This window comes from Anguilla anguilla, chromosome 6 (genome assembly GCF_013347855.1).
Source record: "Anguilla anguilla isolate fAngAng1 chromosome 6, fAngAng1.pri, whole genome shotgun sequence".
Taxonomy (NCBI): Eukaryota; Metazoa; Chordata; class Actinopteri; order Anguilliformes; family Anguillidae; genus Anguilla; species Anguilla anguilla.
The window spans coordinates 24,729,920-24,750,887 of NC_049206.1; the positions used below are offsets into that span (position 1 = coordinate 24,729,920).

At 45.6% G+C, this 20,968-nt stretch overlaps 1 protein-coding gene across 3 annotated transcripts; it reads right to left on the minus strand.

The window, feature by feature from the left end:
* Nucleotides 1–432: 432 nt before the first annotated feature.
* LOC118230014 (run domain Beclin-1-interacting and cysteine-rich domain-containing protein-like) lies at nt 433–20,559 on the minus strand. 3 transcript variants are annotated; one of them, XM_035422679.1, is made up of 22 exons: nt 20,252–20,559; nt 17,966–18,119; nt 17,638–17,721; nt 17,299–17,458; nt 16,575–16,681; nt 16,149–16,278; nt 15,226–15,627; nt 14,804–14,851; nt 14,183–14,278; nt 13,858–13,970; nt 12,963–13,155; nt 11,227–11,331; nt 10,114–10,188; nt 9,258–9,324; nt 8,583–8,715; nt 7,998–8,143; nt 5,903–5,967; nt 5,078–5,316; nt 4,752–4,813; nt 4,513–4,666; nt 4,153–4,246; nt 433–3,606 (listed from the first exon to the last, which is right to left on the minus strand). In XM_035422679.1, exons 1-22 carry the CDS (start codon nt 20,284–20,286, stop codon nt 3,455–3,457), a joined length of 2,814 nt encoding a protein of 937 aa, XP_035278570.1. In that variant the 5' UTR covers nt 20,287–20,559; the 3' UTR covers nt 433–3,454. The 3 variants fall into 3 exon arrangements, with proteins under 3 accessions (XP_035278570.1, XP_035278572.1, XP_035278571.1); XM_035422681.1 differs by lacking the exon at nt 10,114–10,188; XM_035422680.1 differs by lacking the exon at nt 14,804–14,851 and having other exon boundaries at nt 20,252–20,558.
* Nucleotides 20,560–20,968: the final 409 nt, after the last annotated feature.

Consider the following 20,968-nt stretch of genomic DNA (forward strand, 5'->3'; position numbering starts at 1 on the left):
CCCACTAGTGAAACGAATTGCTTGAATCCCTGCGATTATTATAGCCGGTGCTTGCCCATTGTTACTTCGTATTTTTGAGAAATAACTGCACATCGTTTCCTATTAAAATGTAAGTCCTGTAAAAATACACAAACTGTATAAATAAATAAACCAACATCTCTACACCAATTTATTTTCTCTGTACTATTTTTGAGCAGTGTGTGTTGGTGTTATTGTCTGTTGCAGTGATTTATAATGGGTAGTATGGTATGACTAGTGTGTGTTGATGTTATTGTGTGTTGCAGTGATTAACAGGTTGTATGGTATGACTAGTGTGTGTTGATGTTATTGTGTGTTGCAGTGATTAATGGGGTCTATGGTATGAGCAATGTGTTCGTGTTATTGTCTGTTCCAGTGATGGGTAATGATACAAATCCACAGAAAAATGGCAAATCTACATGGCAGCGCAATTCTTTATTGTCAATATTATTATTACAATTCAAAGAAATAATTTACAGAAATATTCAGGATGGTTCCTCGGTAGTGCACTTCATTTCAACACAAAAAGGCAGCTTAGTATATAAAGACAAATTTGAATTCACACAAGGCTGAGGGGAAATTCAGCAGGACAGAACAGAGAACTGATAGCCATTGATTTAGACAGTGCGTACAGTATTTCTTAAGCAGCTATAGCATGGGGCGAAACCCACTCCTAAATAACAGAGTTGAACAGATTGGTTTAGCCCGCCTCTGTCCCTTTAAAGAAATCAGTGCTTTATGGTCGTTAAGGATTTGACGAGCACCTGCGCTCGACTCAATCAGCCTGTACTCGGATACGAGGAGGAAAGGGCTGTTTGGAGTCTTTGCATAAACCACCGCGCAGAGGTGCTACATCAAAACAATAATTCTACACACAAATAGAATAAAATGTGCAACACTTGCGGTAAAATGTTTACTTCATTGTTGACCCATGACATTTCAACCAAACGATGACCAATGCCTCCAAAACACACCTTTAATCATGGAGTAAACATACTGTCCTAAAAGCAAGTGTCACTCCTTGTAGTCTACCTATATGAAGCGCAGAGCATGATGGGAAAGGTTAAAGGTCGCAGGAAAATTCTTCCCCACTGTATCCTCACCCTATGGGACAAAGAAGGTATCATACATGCACACGCAAGCAGACACACACACACACACACACCACCACAGCATCTTTTGCCATTCTCACTCTCCACAAACCAAACAGTCATGACCCATCAAAAGAATCTCATTCACTGTACAAGGATAACAGTTTGGTATGTTCCTATGCATATAAAGTACTCCATTAAAATGGCCAACAGAGACTTTAATATTGGTGCTTCACTGCTAGCAAGGAATGAGATCATCATGTGAAAGCACACACTTACATATCCTGGTAATATCCCTGTCAATGACAGTCAGTCAAGAGGCTGAAATTAGTATAAAACAGGCTATATAATAGGAATGATTTTAATACATCAGACAAATATATGCTTCATGAAACAAAGAGGTGGCGATCGGTGAAAGAATGTCTCGTAGTTGGGCAAATGCCCACCTCTAATGGAACCAACAAGTTAGAACAATCAAGCACTGTTAATGTATCCCCACCACCACCGAAACAAAATAGATCATCGGTCGCCCACAGAACCGTTAAAGGGATAGTTCATCATTAAAATGAATGCTACCCATTCATTTTCTTACCTCAAGAAATGCATTCTGACTAGACAATGACAGCTTTCTGCAGTGTCTGTTTTTGTTGTTGCAGATCTTACAGTCCGCCAAAATGGTTCCATGTGGTTTCACATAAAAATGAATAGAAGTCTAGTGGTAAGAAAGGCCCAGCGAAAGCAATTCTTTAAAAGATCTATGAAATAACCAAATAAATTTTTAAAAAGCAATAATTTGCAAAAAAAGGATGCAAATGGGATGCAAACACATGGAGGATGATATGAACAGTTACAGCCTTATGCATTGCATATATAACCTCTCAAATGATCTTATTTCATCAGTCTTGCTAACAACCTAAGTGACTAACCAGCTGTGTACGCTACATTATTTGATCCTGGGGAAAGAATTCTTTTAAATTGTAGTACAACTGCAGATTATGTATTTGCATATTAGCGAGGCAAGATTTACTGTTAAAGGTACTACAAACAGTCACTGATTACATAGAAAGCTGGAAACTATTTTATTTGAAGGCTGAAGGCTGCTAGGTAATCAGTCACTATGTGGTACTTTTCAGTGTATTGCCTGATTTGTGCAGAAGAACACAATCTATGGAACAGTTGTACTATGGTATTCAAAAGTAAAATGTAGAATGTGCATCTGTTCAGTTTTTAATATTTTTTGCATCTCAAAGCAGATCTTTGACTAGATCCTCCTTGTTAATAGACTTCCATTCATATGAGGCTTTGGGGAACCTTTCTGACTGACTCCAAAAAAGTCCACTGCAGATGGCTGTTACTGTTGGGTCAATGAGAAAAGTGAGGAAAAGGAGAATGAACAGAATTCATTTTTTTGGGTGACCTATCCCCTTAACGTCTACGTCTGCTCAAGCAATGCGGCGTTTCTGACCCCTCGTAGTCTCAGCCAGTGCAATGGAAATAAATAAAATGCAGCAACACAGCATTTTTCAAAAAAAAAAAAAAAAGAAGAAACTCCGAAAGAATCAAAAGTGCACCTGCACGCCAAACATTCAAGCATCGATGCGGTCTGGCCAGGACGGACGCAGACGCAAACAGGAAGAGAATCTCCAGGAATCTCCGTAAGTGCACTTCTCTCTCTTTCTCTCTCTCTCTCTCTTGCATACTCGCCCTCTCCCTCCCTCCCTTTTCACACGCACACTCCACCGGTCTTTCTAGGTTAGCCGCATAGCAATCCCGTAGTGCAGTGCAGCCTTTTGCCTTCTTTGCCACTCCTATGAGCTGCACAGCAACAGGGCGGAGGAGCAGGACAAGCATTAGGGAGCTTAAAAGGGCTTATGTAGGCTTGGGGTTGAAATATTACAAGTCTTTAGCATCTACGAAAAAGAACTAGTTGTCTCCGTGATTCAGCAGGCCAAGTGTAGTGTTACTATGCAGCAGATTTATTTTATGCGCATTTTTTTTTTTGTTTGTTATTTTTTCTTGCCGTGATAAAAAGAAAGTGAATCCATTTTCATACTAACAACCTAATTATAAAAAAGAACAGTTCACACCCCACCAGATCAGCAACAAAAACAATAACCTTTGAGATTTGGGATACTAAAGCGTAGCGACCATACCTCACATGAAGCATGTAATATTTCTACCGCAGCCGACCTTAAGCCCTTGAAGCCGGCGAATCCGATGCGTGTCCACTAGGGGGCGCACTTCCCAGTGTCCGGGGTCGGGAGGGAAACGAGGAGAGCGGCGGAGGGCTGAGGAGAGGGCCTGATTGTGCTGCCCTCCCCCCCCCGTCCTCCGTCTCTCCGTCCCTACGAGCTCCCCCCGCCCTCGTCCTCCGCGTCGTCCTCCTGCTCGTCCATGATCTTCCGCGCCAGCCTCTCCCGCCGCTCCGCCAGCCGCTGGCAGCGCGGGCACTCCTTGCCGCTTTTGAAGCAGCCTCTGTGGTAGCACGCCTTGCAGTCTGAAAGACGCCCAGAAAAGCAGCTCAATGTCGCTTAGCTTCAAGTGCTTTAATTCATAAATACATGGTGTTTGAATGTACTTGGTAACATTATTAGAAATGCATTTTAGGTATCTGAAATGTTAGAAATGTGCCATTTGCAAATACTCTAATGTGCTGAGTGCCTTTATTTGGAATTCCAACCAACGCAACATTGATTGTTTTTAGTTCTTGTTTGTATTGCATCAGGTGCGCACGGTAGTGAATAAACCCTAAATTGTGCCCATTTCTGAACAATGTTTCACCTCAGCTTTTATTGTACACTGGCAAATAAGCAGACATTTATCCAACTGATACCCTCTCATTTATATCTTCTAAAATAAATCTAAAAATGTAATCTTTCAAAGGTAGATGGGTCACACCTTAAATGTAACTTACAGTATGTTAAAATGCTAATTGAATTAGAAATATTTAAGTGCTGGTGGTATTATTTGCTGCACATAGGACACAACAACAACAGCAGGGTGTATGTGCTACCCCGGCCTCCAGTCAGTAGAGGGAGCTCACCTTCACAACGCTGGCATTTGTTAAGCTCAAATGGGAAGATGATGTCCTTGTCATTGCTACAGAACTCACAAACAAATCCCTTTGCTTGGCAGAGCTGTTGAAGACATACAGTGCAGAAGGTAAGGTGTGTGTGCATGCATGCATGTGTGTGTGTGAGTGTGTGTAGTATCTTGCCTGTATTGGTATGCATGCATGTCTATGTCTACGTGTCTATGTACGTGTGTATGTGGTATCTTGAGCGCAATGGTGTCTGTGTGTCTGTTTGTGGTGTGCGGGATGTGTGTGGTGCGTGGTGTGTGTGTGTGTGGGGCGTGTGGTATCTTGTGTGTGACAGCATGCGCGTGCTTTGAGTCTCCTCACCACACAGCCATCAACGTGCACGGAACCCAAATTCAGCAGCTGTCGCAGCCGGGGGGCGAGCTCGCCGCGGCGCACAGCACCGAGGTCGTTAAGGGAGCAGAGGTGCAGGTCTTCGGTCAGGTGACCTGGAATACTGTCAAACTCGTCGAGCACCCTGACAGCAAAGCAGAGGAAAGGGTCAGAGAGGGGAGGCTACCCCAATAGCACACCATTCAGAGAGAGTGCAATAAAGTCCTTACTCTTTAGCCAGACGACAAGTCTTGAACAGGTTCTTCATGTGATATAGCTGCACCCTCAGGAGCTGAGACAGAGAGAGAGGGTTGAGTTGAACGAAATAATGAATCCTGCATTTGAAATGGACATTGCATTTCAATTTTAAAATGATCACATAAAGTGTGTGCATCAACTTGAAAATGAAAAGGCAGAGTGGGCTTTTCCATTATCATTTGAATTACGGTTTTCACGCACATCGAATGAAAATGAAATGCAATTTGCCGATTTTCATTTGCTGGGGTAAGGGCTTCCAAAGTCTGAACGTGTAATGCAATGGCGGCGTTAGCCATACCCGCACAGTCTCCAGCGCCTTGACCTTCTTGTAGAGGGCGTTGTTGATATCACTGAGGTTGAAGAGGGGATCTCCGGCAATCTTGCCCAGCAGGTCTCGGGCGAAGTTGCTGACGGGGTACTTGCTGAAGTCCCACTTCCTGAGTACCCGGCCGGGCACCACGGCCTGGGCGTTCTCGTGGCAGCACTGGCAGAAGTACCGGCCCAGGTACTCGCAGTAGCGCAGTCTCTTTATGTAGTCTGTATGTGGGGGGGGATATAAAGATGGGATATGTATGCGATTCAAATAGAGACGCATACAAACTTTCCCACACGTACAAACCATAGAGCGTACACAGGAACTGGAGAGGGTTGGAGGGGCCAGGTGGTAAGCCTAGGAAGTAACATGAAACAACCTCTACTGCGCATGTTTGAGGTCAAAAGACCTAGCTGCCAACTGAATTCAATGTAGAAATCCACGGTGATTTAACAACCAAAGAAAACACAATCGGTCCATTTTTTGTGATTATAAATTTCATTATGTGCAGCAGTTTCTGAAACAATGGTTGTTTTGGTCCAGAAGTCTTGGGAAAATATTTATTAAAATGTGCATATTTGATTACATAATGCATATTTTTCAATTTGCTTTTCATATGAAACGTAACGGTCGTAAATACGAGTTTCAAAAACCATTCAGAACATTTCATTTTGCCTCAAAAGTCTAATGTTTCCAATGTTTCACCCTCAACACGCGTAGTACAGGCCTACTTTCAGGATTTCACGAGCTTAGACACGCCTGTCTAGTTAAATATGCATGTCTATGGTACAAACATCCCCCCCCCCTCACCTGGGTCGACCCGGATCCCGCAGCCAGCGCACCGGTAGTTCTGCTTGGCCACAATCACCTTTCTCCTAAAGGCGGAGAGAGAAGGAGCAGGCCAGAGGGAGTGAGACACCAAATATCAGCCACCAATCAAGTATGAGGGGCGTAAGGGCTGCTGGGTGGCACATTCTGTTCAGGCGCTGTTCTACTGTATGAATGGGCTCCACGGTCCAGGATCGTGTGTGTGTGTGTGCGTGCGTGCGTGTGTGTGCATGTGTGTGTATGTGTGTGTAGTACTGTGCAAAGGTCAGTGACCACACTTCAGTTTATTCAATTTCCAGTAAAAGCAAATCATTTTTTCCAGTTAAACAATAATGCAGGAAACATATTAATCCCAACAAAAGTTGTTACCAAAAGTGTCAATTACATTATGTCAAAACCAAGTCAACACTAACATTCAAACAACTATCCAAAAACACCTTAGCAAACTTAGCAAATTTCTTTGTCATGTGCAACTAAAATGGCTAAAGGAGATGTTTGTGTCAATACTGGATTTTAGATAATTCAACTGCATAAGGAAAGTGAAAGTCAAAAGAAAAAACAGGAGTTTCCAAAAGTAGAAAAGGAGTTTCCAAACTCCAAAAGGAGTTCCCTAACAACAGTGGAAGAACTGGTAGACCACCGAAACTATCACCATCACAAAGACAGTACTTGAAGATTTTATCATTGGGGGGGGGGGGGGGGAAATCCAGATGCTTCAGATCTGAAGAAATCCACTGGTGTTTCTGTCGAGCCGCTATGAGAAGACAGCTCAATGCTATGGGTCTGAAAGGATGTGTAGCTGTCAAAAAGCCACTACTGAGAAAAATAAATAAATTGCAGAAGAAAATTTGTACTAGTAAACTGAAACTGGGAGGAGTGTAGCACAGTGGGTAAGGAACTGGGCTTGTAACCGAAAGATCGCAGGTTCGATTCCCGGGTAGGACACTGCCGTTGTACCCTTGAGCAAGGTACATAACCGAAATTGCTTCAGTATATATCCAGCTGTATAAATGGATACAATGTAAAATGAAGAAAAAAAGTTGTGTAAGTCGCTCTGGATAAGAGCGTCTGCTAAATGCCTGTAATGGACCCCCGAGATGTGGAGTAAGGTTTTGTGGACCAATGAGTCTAAATTTGAGATTTTTGGAAGTAAGAGAAGGTAATATGTATGCCGCCAAACCATGTCCACAACCATCAGTCACGCATAATGGAGAAAGAGAGCAAGTTTGGGGTTGTAAAACAACATCTGGAGTTGGTGATTTGGTTTTGATTGAAGACATCATGAATGCTGCTAAACACAAATAAATCATAGAATACCATGCAATGCCCTCTGGACAATGCTTGCTTGGGAGCAATGTCATTCCACAGGAAGATAATGACCCTAAGCACACTGCTAGGAAGATCAAGCTGCTGGCGTTCTCAGAACAATGGCCTGGCCACCCCAAGGGCCAGACCTCAGCTTCACTGAATGCGTTTGGGATTACGTTGATCGAGAGAAGCAGAAAATGTAACCAACCTCTAAGGACTTGAATTTTGGAGATGTTTACAAGAAGCATGGAAATATATCCCTGCAAATTTCTTTGAAAAACAAACTTCCAGAAAAGACTAGAAGCAGTAATATAGACAAAAAGGGGATGGACTACATACTGAAAGATTTGATATCGTTAGGTTTTTGTCATTTTGTGTTAAATATACGTCTTCTGCATTATTTTCTGACGCTGAACAATAAATAACCCGTACTTCGCCGCTGTTTTCACTGGAAAGTAAACAAAAAAAGGTGGTCTCTGACTTTTGCACAGCACTCCATGTACAGTATGTCCCATAACGATTTAGGACAGTCTTTTTTTCTTTTCTTTTCTTGATTTGGCTCTGTACTCCACAATTTTAGACTTATTTATTAAAGGGTTTTTATACATACAAATTTTTCTATACGTTTCGGTTTCACCGTGTACAAATCTGTCCCAAACTTTATGGAGCTCACTGTATGTATGTATGCATATACACAGAAATTTGGGAGTGAGAATGAAAGATCCCCAAACTGACCGCCCCTCCCCTCACCTCCCCTCCCATGACTCACTTGGGGGCCGGGTGGATGTTGAAGATGATCTGAGGTCGGGGTGGGGCCCACTCCAGGTTTCCTCGAACCCGGATCCGCAGCTTGTAGATATCAGCGTGCTCGCCATCGTCAGGGGAGATGGGTAGCGAGTCTGGGATTGGAAGGAGCTGTAGGTGGGTGGAATAAGCAAACCTACCATTAGCTGCATTATATGTCTTTGTGTGCAAAGAACAGTCGCAAGGTGAGTATTTTATTCTAATGACCTTGGGTGCTAGTTCTCAATTGTTTTGTTGTTTGAGTGGGAGGGCATTCTGCTTATAAAACACAATATTACTTGCAATAAATGCATCCCTCCAGTTTAATTTTGAGCCAGGAGAGTACAAACATTTCAAACAGCGTACAAGCAGATCCACAATTACAAAATACATTCAATATACACATACAACATTCACATTCAGTATGCAACTACGGCCTATCTCTTGGAGCACGGCCTATACAGATCTATGATTGGATTAAACAACAATCATCATACGTCTGAGTCACTCATAATCAACCAATCATTCGCATGCGAGAAAAGCTCTTCTCTGGCAACAGCGCCCCCCCTACCTTCTGGGGAGCATCCTGCTCCGGGACCAGCCAGTCCAGCTCGGAGGCGGCCGGCAGCTGCATGCCCTCGAACTGCCGCAGCAGCCCCATGGCCACCGACTCGGCCGAGTTGGACTGCAGGAAGGAGTGGGAGCTGCAGGAGGGAGGAGAGCAGTCACGCCGGTCACAGGGGGAGGGGAACTCTCCCAAACTCAGAATGTACCACTTTCGGTCAATAACACGGGAACTACCTAACACGCCGGGGGTCAAGTACATATCCCTGAGAATTGTCAACGAAACATCTTACCAACCAAAATCTACGTGTATATGAAAATAATTTTGTTCATAATACTGTTGAAAATAAAGTACTATTTTAAAGCAGTAATCTGTAGGAATTTCACCAGTGTACCTCAGTCTGCTACCCAGTAAGCGCTGTTTCCGGACTGTAACAAGAGGTCTAAGGTTCTAAGTCTCCTGCTGTTGAGGCCGACAGTCTCTTGCCGTTGAGGCCGACCTCCCACTTTAGTGGATTCTCACAAAATTCTGAGGTGCGAGACCTGGAACAGTGTAGCGGCTACAGACATGTACTGTTTACTGCAGTACAGCACCGCAGACTCCCGCGGTGAAGAAAAAGGAGACGACGGAAGAAAAGGAGCAGCGGCCGAGAACCCGCGGGAGAGGCGCCGACGGACTCACACGGACTCGGAGCTCAGGAACGACCTGCTGGCGCTGGCGCACGTCACGCTGCGCTTGATGTCGGCGTCTGGGAGGAGGCAGAGAGAGAGAGAGAGAAAGAGAGAAAGAACGGGGAGACGTGGTAGAAAAGGGTGAAACAAACGGTGGAAAGGTCAAATTCTGAGGGTCGTGGGAGACGTCGCTTTTTGCGCGAGACTCGCTAGCATGTCGCTTCAGCGGCGCAGCGTGTTTGAGCGGCGAGGCCAGCGGCGTGACTGATTTAGCGGAGTGGGGGGAAAAAAAAGCGTTAGGACGCCAAGCGGAGGCTGATGCGGAATTAAGAAAAGAGTGAAAGGGTTAGTTTGTGAGCGGAAGACTGAATGAAACCCAAAGTCACACACTGCTGGGACTACCCGACTGCAAACTCTGCACAGGCATTCAAGCACGCACACACACACATGCAAACCCCCCCAGAGGTGGAAAGTCCAGGTTCAGAAAATAAAAGTCCTCCCCAGTATTTGGTTCCAGTCACCTAATTAGCACAATTCTTCAGCGCGGGGGGGGGGAGAAGACTATTTAGTGAAATCAGCTGGCTGAATTCATGGGTGGAAGAAACACATGGCAGGACTTTCACTTTCCAACCCCCGGACGTTCCACCTCTGAAATCCACACACAAACAAAAGGTTCTACGGAGCACCACATCCCCTACACCCCTTGCTCTTTGTACCGCAACCTCTAACACGCCCGCTCAGAAAAGCCGTTAACATGAGCACATTGTCAGGGACAGACCAACCAACACTCTAGGAGCTAGAACACGGCACAAGCCCAAACACTCCCCCCCCCCCCCCCAACCCTTCCCCGACTCTTCCTTAGATACCTGAGAAAAGGGAGGCGAGTGACAGAGACAGCCCGTTCCGAGACATCACCATCAGGGACCCACCCTCACTGTCATCTGAAGGACAAAGACACTGCTAAGGACACACAGCAGGCCACGCCCACGCCCCAGCTTATTGGACAGGTGCCGAGGACAGACTCACCAGCCACACCCGCGCCCAGCCTTATTGGGCAGGTGCTGAGACAACGTTGACATGCCCACACCCGACCCCATTGGGCAGAGTGCACACTACACTGGAAGGTTAGATTAACATTTGAACAGAAGGCCTGGAGTCAACTTGCTGCTCACGCCCAGCAACTCCAATTTGGACACATATACACAGACACCAAAAAATCTCATCTCAACCACTGGTACAACCTAGTGAAATTAACCTATATCATGGCAGCTCCAGACCTGGCATACTTAACCACCTTTACACAGACATCGCCAGGTACCAGACACAAAACGGGCTCCCATTTCCAGAGTATGCTATTATAAGGTTCTATCAACAGAATTTTTGAGTCCCATTGGAAAGCATTGATTTGTATTGCATCCACGTTAGTTTTAAGTTTTAGTCTTCCGGGTAAAACATTTTGCATGTTTAATCAGTTTTAAAGCAAAAAGCCAAAGCATGGAGCATTCCCTTGATAATTAAGTCCAAGAAAGCCTTATAATTAGAGGCTCTTGATTTTTATAAAACTACAATTGGAACTTCTTTGGAACGAGAGTATATATTATTAGTCCATTTGCTAGTATTTATAGAGTGCAGCACCTGAGATTTCTGACCACCAATCTATGCTCACTCAACCCCTCACTTCCTAAAATGAACCACAACCTCTCAGCTGCTGATGAAAATAATTACTGCAGATACACTTTCACCCTCTCCCTCCCTCTCTTCCCAAGCCCTATGGAGAGAATGAACGGGCAAAAGGTCAACAGTCCATTTAACACATCTCACAGGGATCGTGGCATGGATTTGCAAATAATGCATGCGATGGACAGACTGCTGTACACAAACGCACTGAACAATATGGAGGACATGGTTTTAAATTGTCAACCGCGGGTAGTGCCCCTCCACCTCGTGAATTCCCCTGGCGAGCCCTGCCCTTTAGATACCTTTCAGCTCACACTCTTCCACTTCCTCGGCCGAGCCGGAGTCCGACAGGTGCAGGGAATTCTGGGAGCTCCGGCCAGACTCGCCGCTGTCGGTGGAGTGGAAAACTGAAAAGAGAAAATTTTTTGACATTGTCCTCAAGAAAACAGCCAGATAAAAGGCAGAGAAAGCATTGTGTGGGGAGGTCATGGAAGGGGTTGAGGCCAAAAATTACAAAAGAAAATGTATTGTTACATATCTCACATATTCCACTGACATTCACTCCAGTCAAATCATACAATGTTACACACACTGTACTGGTTACAGTGTATATGCAGTAGAAATATCCAATGTTGTAAATATTATCACAATGGAATTAGCCATGAAAACTGTGACTTTTCTGTTACTTTAGAGTCTTTTTTGTGTGTCGAGTCTCTTTGCATACGGCTGCGCAACAGTTCACACGTCGTTGAGGTACACCATGCCTGTTGAGCAAGGACACCAGGAAGAGCCAAGCTGAGAGCAACAGCGACTTTGAGCAAAGCGTAGCCACACGACAGATTAAAAAACAACTGGATGCACCTCTCCCTCTGAAACTGCACGTTGGGGCCATTTAAAACCAGTGAGTTGGGAGCAACGTTCAGACGGTGCGGCATAATCAAACAGAAATCGCGATACCTTACAGCGTACAATAAAACACGACCTTTAATGCCTTTTCTCCACATATCGACAGATGAATTTATTCATTAACAGCGCTAGAACCAGTCTGTGCAAGTCAGAAGCAGCCTGGGCCTTCACACCCATGCTGCCTTTTCAATGTTGCCTCACTGATGCCATGTTATTTATGAAACTGCCAGAACGGTCTCTCTAAGCTTGCTTTCAACTTGCAGCTCACCCCCTTGTGTGTGTTTCTGCACTGTTCCTGGTCAACAGCTTTCAGTTCCTCTATAGCTGACACACTCTGAAACTTTTATGACCTGTACTTGCAGCCTGCAATGTTTCCCTTTTTAAGAATGCAACGAAAGCAGAATTTTCTGCTAGCAGTTGTCAACTACAGACATTGTACAGCTATTTCTGCTGAATTATTAATGCTGCAGCTTATCATGCTGCTTCTTTTGGAAAGAAGAATGTTGGAAAATCTCATTTCTCTTTTTTTTTTTTGCTTAAAGTTTGTTTTACTATTGGTTAACTGTAGAGAATTCTATAGCTACAATGTGAGGAGGTCCAAATTACTCACATTCCTGAAGTGTTCCTATCTTGTGTTCAATTGTATTTGTACAGCTATTGATTTAATCAATGAATGCTGGCTTGTTGGTTCCATTTAAGATAATAAATAATTCAAGCCATTAGTGAACTCTTTGATTCCTTCTGGCTTTATTTGTCATGTCTTATATTGAGTCCAAAGCTGAAAGTCCTCCTCAAGTTTTACCTACAGAATTACGCAATGTATACTCCGATAATTATTCTTCCGTACCAAAATGTACAATTTATCGCTTTAACAATTTTAGGCCATAGCACTCAATCATGGAGTCGGCCTACGTCGTTTTAAAATGCATACAAAATACGCCATTTTATAAATTAATAGATTTAATGCTACAATTTAATAAAGGGTGGGTCACAGAGAATGTATTAGTTCCCTTAGGGGGTAATGCGGCTCCGAAAGTTTGGCAGCCCATGGTGCTGGCAGAGCCGAACGGCGTGCGGGTGAGGGGAGGGGGAGGGGGAGGGAGGGGGTTTGGGGAAGGAGCCGCTCGCTCACCGCGCTGCGGAAGCCCCCCGGGCTGCAGCCGCACGTTGCGGATCTGCTGCCTGCGCAGCCGGATCTTCTGCTTCAGCTGCTGGATCTCGCAGTCGCTGTCGTCGTCCTCCTCCTCCTCCCGTCGGCGCAGGTTGCACTTCATCAGCTCGATGGCGGCGATGAGCGACTCGGATATGCTGAAGTGGGCGTTCTCCTGCCGGGGGGGGGGGGGGAGGAGCTGTGAGTCTTGGGTTTCGGCAGACCTATCATTTAACGATTAAAGTTTGAACGCTAAAGCAGGGATACTGAAATCTGGCCTTCAAGGTCAGTAGTACTACTAATGTTCTCTTCTGCCTGGTAGACCCATAGTCCAATAATGCCACCGATTGGCCTAAGATCACACACACCTGGTGCATCAGGTATAAATCAGTCCTTGATTAGAGGGGAGGAATGAAAACCAGCAGTACTACTGGCCCCGGCGGCCAGATTGAAGTTACCCGTAGTAGAGGCAGAAACTCTGGGGGTTTTAAAGACTAGGCTTGACACAGTGTTAGATACTATCTAGTCTGTAGGTAATCAGAGCACTAATTTAGTTAGGAAAAATGGCAAACATTTTTGGGCTGAACCGCCTGTTCTCGTCAGTATGTTATGTTATCGTAACCCGCCGTTAAAGGGGGAGGAAGTGTAGTATAATGGGTAATGAACTGGAATTGTGCCCTGCCGTTGTACCCTTGAGCAAGGTACTTAACCCGCATTGCTTCAGTATGTACCCAGCTGCATAAATGGATGCAATGCAAACGCTTTGTAGAATGCTGTGCAAGTCACTCTGGATGAGAGCGTCCGCTGAAAGCCTGTAATGCAATTTAAAGGCTCGAGGTCACCCCGCGAGCCGATCCCGGCGCACGCGCACGCCCACCTTCTCCAGGTCCGCACAGCTGCCGAAGTCCTGCTCCGAGAGGTAGCTGATGAGGCTCTGTCCCTTCGAGGGCCTTCGGAACAAGCCGTCGGACATGCTGCCCTGGCAGCCATCTGGGAGAGACACACACACACACACACACACACACACACACACTATGAGGGAACAATTATTGAGGGTAATATGATACAAGATCAGGGTTTTACTTAACAAAGCGCTCATTGGATCTAAATGACAGAAACGGCCCATCTCCTAATGAAGTGGAGCAGGATAAGGGACATAGAGAAGAATGGCATGCTTCAGTGGGCTGAAGGCGAGCCCTCACCTGACTCCATGTACAGAGAACTGGCTGTGCTGCTGTCGCTGCTCAGCGGAGAGAAAGCCCCATATTCCTTCACCCTACAAACTTCACCAGCCGACTCTGAGACACACACACACACACAGAATTTGGGTCAATTACTGATGTTGAGTAAATGCTGTCTTAACACACAACGAGGGAAAATCCTTGTATGAAGTATGCTCATGTTAAAGGAATGGCCCCTAACATGTTTTGTAATCAGATGTCTTGGGTGAACACCTAAACAACAAAATGCGACACCACCATTACTGGATGAGGAATACGTCAATGGAGAAAAACATCAAAAAATAAATAAATAAAGTCATTCACAAATGAACAAAACTATGGATCTGGAGGGAATGACAAACTTGCTCGGCCAAGGAGCGTGCCTTCACTTGCTGAAGTCCCCTCCCCCTGCTCTGTAAGTCGCCGACTCCCCACCCAGGCCCCAAAGCCAATCAACTTAAAGCTAAAAACGTAACCATGACAACAACATTCCAATGCATTATCTGAGAGTGAACACGTAGGGATTAAAAAAAGCTGATGGAGGGAAGTCATGCAGGGTATGGAGGGAGAGGAGTAAATGCAGGGCACCAGGGCACTGCCAACCTGCTACAGGATCCTCTATTATTACGCTGATTTTCCTGTGATTCCCTCCTTCATAAACGAGAGAGGCGGAGAGGGAGAAGGAGAGAGAGAAATAGAGAGAGAGGTTATAGACAGAGGTTGGGGTTAGAGGTCAAGGTGTTTAAGGAAGAGAGAAGGGTAGCAGTACTAGCAAAAGGAAGAGTCCATTGTAGCAGACACGCTTCACAAGCTAGCTAGCTCAATTACTCACTCAATCTCTCACTCAATCAATCATTCACACAGACTCACTCACTCACTCACTTACTCACTCACACACTTGCTCGCTCCCTCACACACTCACTTACTCATTCACCCGCTCACTCGCTCACTCACTCACTCGATCAGATTCACTCGTTCGCTCACTCACTCACACAGGCTTATCACAGAGTCGTTTGCTCACTCACCTTGGTTGTGCTTGTTGTGGGTGACGGCCGTGATGTCCGTGTCAGACAGTGACCGTGCGTGACCCCTGCAGCCCCGGCCGGGCCCTCCCTGGCCTTCGGAGAAGGAGGAGCTGCGAGGTGTTGTGGGCGGAGCCATTAATCCCTGCCTTGCAGCAGGCCCCTCCCCCGGTTCACTGGAGGTGGAGCTGGAGGAGACGCGGCGACTCCGCTGTCCCAGGTTCCCGATGGCCAGGTACTCCGGCCCGTCGTCGAAATCCCCGTCCCCCCCCGGCTCCCCCCCGGACACCGGCTCCGCCTGTGGGCTCGCCTGGACCCCCTGAGAGGCGCTGGAGTCCGTCGGCCCCGAATCTCCGACCACAGACACCCAGGGGAGCCCAAGAGAACTTCCTGAGAGAGGGGCACCTGAGGAGGTCGGGATTAGCCAGTCAGAACTCATCCAACACAACAGTCTCACTGCAGACCCTTTCAGGACAGTTGACTGCATGTGGTCTAGCACATCACAGCACATCACATCAGGGCTCTACGCTAACATTCCTTTCCAAGGAGCACACGTTCCTCAGCTGAAAAACCCAGGAGCACACTAATGTGTCCTAGTAAGTAGACGTGCCCCCAAATTCTTTTTCTAGTTAGCACACATCAATTTTCAGGAGCAAATGCTCCTAAAATGGGAGCACCGTAAAGCCCTAGAGATTAAGTTTATGAAAGAGAACCCAATCATTTGCGTTTCTCATTACATCTGAACGAGCACACTCATACAGCGAGCACACTACACTACAGTCGTAGCACTGCAGGGGAGAGAGGGGAACAACAGTGCGAGAGCTCGAAATCATGATTCTATCTGACACGTTTATTATGGGAACGCTCTTTGTCGCATTCTTTCTCTATAAAATGCATCAAAGCCCTGAAATGACTATTTAAGATACCTGGAAGACCATCTCTAAGGGAGGCCTGGGATGAGGTGAGCCGGCAATGCAGGTTGCTATGGGCCCCCGGCAACACATTCAAGCTCTGGCTCTTCAGCAGGCCAAAAGGCGGCTCCTTCAGGTGGGACAACTGGGGTGGGGAGGAGAGAAGGATCTGTCGTCACGGCGACGGGAGCCACCAAGGAGCAGGGCATTATGACATCAGCATTCCCACTGCTGGTGTCAAAATGCCTTGCTTGCTGATGAGCCACTAACGGGCAAGGCATTATGACATCAGCAGTGAGAATGATTGACAGAAGGAAAGGTCAGAAGAATAAAGAAGAAGAAAAGGGCCACAGAAAAAACATGGAGGCAGAACACGCAAAAGAGATGAATGGCAGGCACAGTCAGGAAGAGCGGCAGATAGAAAGGGATATTGAGACTGACCCTGCACGTGTCAATGAGGGCCAGCAGACGTGGGTTATTCTGCTCCACAGCCTCCAGACACTGGAACATGGCCGAAACGTGGGGTTCGCTCAGAATAAAGGCCTCATCTGAGAGAGAGAGAGAGAGAAAGAGAGAGAGAGAGAGAGAAGGAGAGAGAGAAGGAGAGAGAGAGAGAGAGAGAGAGAGAGAGAGAGAGAGAGAGAGAGAGAGAGAGAGAGAGAGAGAGAGAGAGAGAGAGAGAGAGAGAGAGAGAGAGAGAGAGAGAGAGAGAGAGAGAGAGAGAGAGAGTCAGACTAAACACACCCTCCACACATGGCAGGGACACAAAGGCTATTGAGAGGCACCGCCTATTAATGGGTGAAGGAAGTGTTGAGCATTCTCATTAAATCCTGCAGAACTTGTAGGGCAAAAAAAAGAGCAACCAACACACTAAATCCTGTAAGGAAAGGAACACCCACTAATTTACCCAAGTAAGAGCAAATGTAGTATTTTTCCTCAAAATATTCCCAAATTTTGTGCCACGTCAAACAAGCAACCGGCACACAGGGCATCAAAGTGCCACAAATACTGGTATCCTCCCTCCCAATTATCAACACAGCAGCGCCTACATCACTCTGACTTCGTGGAATCCACCAGTGTCCCTGTTATAAACAGTGTCTTTATTGTTATATTGAAGTGTCTTTATTGTTATATACACAGGACGTCTCCATGCAAAGCCTCTTACCGTTGTAGTGCTTGCGCACGAGAGCCTGATGTTCCAGCAGGGGTCTGAGCTGGATGGACAGACAATGGATCTGCAGACTGTGCAGTAGCCAGCGCTCTGCCTTGTACCCCTCCCCCGCACTCTGCACCCTACCGGTGACCACTGGCTCCAGCTTGTTGAACTGCGGTCCGAACAAACACACACACACACACACACAGCCAAGTCATTAGCCGCTGAGCTACATTAGCTCTTAAATGACTCGGTTTAGCGGTCGTGCTATGTGAAACAGGTTGCGCATGGTTAAGGTTAACAGGAAACAGTCCCTTTTAATAGAATTGATAAGCGTTTGTTGTACAGTACCTGCTCGACATGCGGCGCCAGATGGGGGCTGATGTGGCGCACGCACCACACGAAGGGCCAGTAGTCCTTCTGTTTGCAGAACACCTGAAACGGAGAAGAGCTCTGTCACATGCCGCAATGCTAAATAACACAGCTACCCGCTATAGCATTGCAGGCTACAGTGAAATACAACAACACTGCAGGCTAGTCGCATACTGCTGCGCTAAAGGTCACCGTTGCACACTGCAGCCTCTGCAGGTACTCGACACGCCGCGACGCTACAGGTTGAAAGTGGAGCGGCCCTGACACACTGCGGCCCCAGCCGTGGGCTCTCCGGCACCCTCTGTACCTGCTCGTGCCTCAGACCGTGGCTCAGGATGTTGTTCATGTCTTTGTGGAGCCGCTGCAGGCCCCCGTAGCGCGACCACACGTTGGGGTTGTTGGTGGAAAGAAGCCCCTCCACCGTGGTCTTCAGGCTTGAGAGCAGCTTCCAGTGCTCCCGCCTGGGAAAGAGAGAGGGAGGGCTCAGGGGTCAGAGGTCGCAAGTCACATGCAGCAGCCTTCCATGTTACCCCGTCACTAAAAAATGCAGGGCCTGGTAGTTTGGCTTTCCATGTAAAACGAAGGAACATTTTTTTTCCTGCCATTTAAACAATTGCATCTTTCAGTCATGAAGGACACCACAGTTACCAGTGGCATCACAATCCTGGAACTAAAGCCAGTATTCAGCATAGAAGACAAACATCTGTTTGTCTCACTGCAGAAACTAAATCTTTTAATGTGTTGACAATATTGCATTCATGAGGTCAGTACACTCTTTCAGTCTGCTAAAATGCCTGCGCCACTTGCTTTGCTGTCATGAGTTCCCATTCAGTTCAAATCAAATCACAGTCAGAGCGAACACAGGGCTTAAACATGACAAAAACACATCATCTTTATGGGCACATTCTGGAGGAGCAGAGTGGCCATCAATCTGGGAACAAAAAATACACTCTCCTGAAATCAGCGGTGCAAGGTACCGCTTGAGATGAACAAGCTCCAGGTATCTAGTCTAGATACTGAAATCTGGCCATGAAATCTAAATACGACCCGGGTTTTCTTTTCTCCAAGATAATTAACTGAACAATTAATGCTGCTGATTGGCCAGACTGTCCGTGACATCTACCATGATTTGAGTAACGGAGCTCAATTAACGCTAGATAAACAAATATGCCAAGTGCTGCCCTGTGCCTGCTGACATTTGTTATGCTTATGACAGATCATCAAAAAGAGGCCCAGGGGTGTAATGCATGCATGTTATACTGATGCAGCACAACTGCTTTTGCATTTTGCTTCCCCCAAGAATTACCTAACATTAGCATTATATTCCACTTGAGAACCTGGCAGACTAGATACCGCCACTGGTAAACAAGAACCCGTTTGTCAAAAAGCAGATATGGATCTAACTCTGTAACAAGTAAAGTTAGCTGAAAAACTAATCTGGTTAGGTTACTTGTGGTAGCAAGCTAGAAAACAACTTTAACTAACAAGCAGATGTTAGCTAGACCAGGGTTTTCAAATTTCGATGCTGGTGACTCACTGTGTGCTGGTTTTCATTCCTATCATAATTGCAACGGTAATGAGCTGTTACTTGCTCTTAATAAGATAAATCGTTTTTACAGAAGGATCACTACCCACCCCCAGAAGTCACATTATGTCTGAAATAGCTATACATGTTGCTTTAGTTTTTTTGTAACATGCTTTATCTCTATGAATATATACATACATACATATCTACATATATATATGTGTGTGTGTGTGTGTGCGTGCGTGCGTGTGTGTGAACTGTTCTATGACAGAGCATAGGGAAATGAGCAAAACCTGCATTACGTTGAAATAAGTGAAAGAAACTAGAAAATTGTTAGAACGTAGAACTAAATACATGTTTTCAACACCCGTAATTGATCAAGATATTCGGTGCAACAAAAACCAGCATAGCCAAAGAGTTTGACAACCACTGAGCTAACTGCTACAAAGCTAGTCATCAGGATAGCACTTCGGTAATAATGCTAGAACAACATAAATTAGCAAGATAATCTAACGTTAGAAATGTTATTATATAATGCAAACATTCTTAGCTGGCTAGCTAACGTCACATATCCTCACACACAAAAAACTGGCTAACGACGTTAATCAGATAACGGTAGTGTTACTAAAATGCACTTCGATATTAGATAACGTTAGCTTGCTAACTAACAACCGGTCCATAAATCATCGTTGGTTGAGGACCACACCTTCAATCTAATTTAGCTAGATAACGTTAGATAGCGTAACCACTGCACAAATGAGGTTGAGTGTTCTACTGTTGTATTGTATACCTACAATTTGGTTAACACAGCTAGCTGAAATAACAGTAGTAACGCCACAGAATAGTTACCGGCGTTAGTAGGTAAGTTAGTCTAGCGAATTTAGCTAGCCAATTTAGCTAACTAGTAGTTAGCCATTTCTGTCATCTACGTGAATTAAAACATGCATTAGTTAAAATTAAGAGAAATTCGATCTATAGTCAGCTAGCTGACGAAACCACCCCACTAGAGTAAGCTTCTTAACATTAACAGGCTTGAAAAAAGACGTAAACCGACGCTGATCGAGTCACCTGCGCTCCCCGGCCTCTGTCTCGGTAATCTCCATGACTGGCGATCTCCCGATAGCGCAACAAATTAAAGTGGGAACCGAATTTCAGCTCCCCCTTCACAACAGAGTCCAGTCACCGTAGCACAGCTGCCAGCATTGTTAAGTCAGCTGAGCTAACTATCTAACATTAATCTACTTCACCCCTTCGATTGCGTCTGTCTCTAGCTTTCGTATAGTGACCAGTTTCCTTGGCGTTTTCCTATCGAGCTGTCACAGAGTGCACCACCGCCAACCACAACATCACAAATACCCACTCTTTCCTTCTTCCGCTTCTTTGATAAGACTACATAACCCATATCTCATAACGCTAGCTGAAGCAACCGGAAGCAATGAAAGAAACGTTTGCGTTCGCGCCAGCCAAGCACGTGATCTGCACACCAGGAATGGAAATCATGTGATCTCAATTACTTAGGAAACGAGTTCGTTTTTTAAAGAGAAGGAAGTAGCAGCTAACTGCTTTGTTTGGCTCGTGTGTGTGTTTTTTTAAATAAACGACTCTTAAAACGTAAAAATTATATTAGTAAGATGTTGCCACTTGTACGCCTGTCATTTATGATTGTATAACGGTGGATAATTCTTTACTCCCTACGTTGATGAAGCATGATAGCAATGCCGGCGTTATGGGTTTTAATGTATTACTATTATTTTTCAGTTGCATTCAAAGTTATTGAATGTACCC

What these genes read in the sequence shown, in the direction of transcription:
- LOC118230014 (XM_035422679.1), bottom strand. Translation starts at nt 20,286, where the DNA reads ATGGAGATTACCGAGACAGAGGCCGGGGAGCGCAG. An exon ending in CCACAACAAGCACAACCAAG is followed by an intron (nt 14,852 to 15,225) that starts GTGAGTGAGCAA and finishes TCGTTTATGAAG; the next exon opens with GAGGGAATCACAGGAAAATC. An exon ending in GGAAGAGTGTGAGCTGAAAG is followed by an intron (nt 10,189 to 11,226) that starts GTATCTAAAGGG and finishes TTTGTCCTTCAG; the next exon opens with ATGACAGTGAGGGTGGGTCC.